The sequence below is a fragment of the Orycteropus afer genome, unplaced genomic scaffold (genome assembly GCF_000298275.1).
Source record: "Orycteropus afer afer isolate SDZICR_OR568_19922 unplaced genomic scaffold, OryAfe1.0 scaffold00214, whole genome shotgun sequence".
Taxonomy (NCBI): domain Eukaryota; kingdom Metazoa; phylum Chordata; class Mammalia; order Tubulidentata; family Orycteropodidae; genus Orycteropus; species Orycteropus afer.
Genome location: NW_006921801.1, coordinates 660,959 through 663,284, shown reverse-complemented (window position 1 = coordinate 663,284; position 2,326 = coordinate 660,959). Strand labels below are relative to the sequence as shown.

Genomic DNA, 2,326 nt, shown 5'->3' with positions numbered 1-2,326 from the left:
CCGGGAAGCGGGTTGGTGCGTCAGCCTCACGCGCCGGGAAGGAAGCCGGTCCGAGGCACCCGGCGGCCCGCGCGGGCGCCGCAGCACGTCCGCAGGCTTCGCCAAGGGTGGCGGTCGCTGAAAGGCGGGCGAGTCGAGGGCGGGCCTGGGAGGCGGTCGAGAGGTGGGGCGCCGCTGGGGGCAGTCCGGCGCGGGCTTCATTTGAGGGCGCACGGCCTGCGCGCGAGTACTATACGAGCGTGGTGCACGAGCAGACGCTGCGGCTATGTGTCGCCGCTGGGGATTCTTGATCGGCTTCCTGGGCGCGGTGTGCCTACTAGGCTCCGGCAACGGCGGGCAGCAGCCCCCAGAGACGGCGGCGCAGCGGTGCTTCTGCCAGGTGAGGAGTGCGCGCGTCCGTGGCAGTCCCCACGCCCCGGCAGGTGAAGGGCTAGGGGTGCGCCTTTGCAGTTCTACCCTCCCTGAATGAGACCCCTTTGCTTCTGCTAACTGGGGCTCAGTCCTCTACAGATCACCTTCGGATCAGGCGCTGGGAAAGGGTGTAGGTGCACGCTGTTTATACCTCTTTGTTGGTTCTTCCTGCCCGGAAGGATGGGCGCGCACAACCAGTATTGTTATTTTCACAGAACTCAAGTCTTCCTAACTTCTAACTTGAACTGGGACTTGTGTGCGGTGTACCTGTTCTGGGTGCCTTCGCCTGCCTTTCTGGCCAGGACACGCTTTTGTAGCGGAGCTGCTTTCATATTTCGTTGTCAGGCAGGAGAATGGCTACGTGTGACGTTTCTGTGCCTAAGTCCATCTTCTTGGTCTCTTTGGAGTCGGTGTTGCCCTGTGGTTCGTCGTCCTGCGTGTGTTTTTTCCCACCCCTCCCCCCCGCCCCGAACGTATTGTGATTATTTTACCGTGACACCCGTTTAACTGGCCTGAAGTAGGAAGATAGTAGGATGATAGTCCTTCCTCCTCAACCCACACGTTTGGTTACAAGCTTATTACGGTCATTTGCGTCTTTAGGTAAGAGATTTGATTTAACTGAACAAAAAATTCAAAGAAACGTACAGATTTCTGATGTTTATGCTAATAGTATTCCATTATCATTATTCTTGTTAAAACCACCTTTTGGTTGGGTTCTGCTGATAAAATTTACATTTTATACAACACTGAGGAATGGGCACCCAAATTGTTCCTTGTCAGTGGATTTTACTGTTATTTATCATTGGAAATAACATTTGCGTATGTAGGGGCGTGATGCTATTTTATAGTGGAAAAAAGTGATTTAAATACTCCTTCAAATTCTTGAATTTTGTGGTTTTGCGTGTTGGAGAGGAGGTCAGTGTTACCCAGGTAGTTAGTTGTAAGGGAAGTTAAAGGTAAATTGCTGGTTTACAACGGAAAAATGGAAAAGCTCCTGTATTTTCTGTGTTCGCAAATAGTACACAATCAAATACTTAAAAGGTAGCTTTAATTCTGATTGCGAATATAACGTAATGCATTTAAACATTTTAAAAATAAAAATAAGTAACTTAGAAATAAGTAACTTTAAAATTAGGTATTCAGTGCTGAAAGATGATGTTCAAAGTAGTATTTCAAGTAAATTCTATAGATTTTGGTAATGGAGTAAAAGTTCATGTTGAACTGTTCAACTTTCATTCAACTCCTCTACCCAACTTTTTTAGATATCAGGCAAAAATTGGGGCACTTTTACTTTCTTACATTTATTTTGTCTTCTGATTAGTGATTAAACTTTTCCCCCATTCACAGTTTCTTCACATTTAAGTACTCTCCCAACACAAAAGGGTTATTTATTAGACCCTTTTCTGCCCTTCTAGAACAAGACTTGCTATTGGTTTTTCTTTTCTGGGTCAATTTACAAGGTAGTAAATTGAGGATAACATAGTAAAAAGCAATTTTTAAGAGAAATTTAAAATGATTTAAAAAAAAAAAAAAAAAACCCTTAGAGCAGAGGCCATCAATTCCAATTCAGTAAATGAAACAAAGAAAAGTATGCTTCAGTTCTATTATGGCCAGTAGGAAAAGGAGTGAGGGTCAGGGGACAAGAAGGAAGAGGAAATGATAATGAATAGAAATGAAGAGAAAAATAGAGACAAGCATACAGACATGCAGACGGGGGAAGGGAAGGAGGAGGATAAATGGAGATAAGGGGAGATGAGTGGTGTCAAGTATTCATTCATCAAACATTTATAAACGTGTATGCTGACCTGAGTGCTTTTGATGCAGCATGATCCCTGCCCTGAAGAGCTCACAGTTTAGTGAATAATGTTCATTTTAAGGAGGGGGGTGGCAATCCTAAACTTTTTTTTTTTTTTTT

The 2,326-nt window shown here is 45.2% G+C and overlaps 1 protein-coding gene across 1 annotated transcript in view; it reads left to right on the top strand.

The window, feature by feature from the left end:
* The first annotated feature begins 265 nt into the window (after window positions 1-265).
* ERO1A (endoplasmic reticulum oxidoreductase 1 alpha) overlaps window positions 266-2,326 on the top strand; it is a 70,852-nt gene continuing 68,791 nt past the window's right edge. Inside the window, exon 1 of the mRNA XM_007948335.2 lies at window positions 266-379. Within this exon, the coding sequence (XP_007946526.1) occupies window positions 266-379 (114 nt within the window). The remainder of the gene's footprint in view (window positions 380-2,326) is intronic.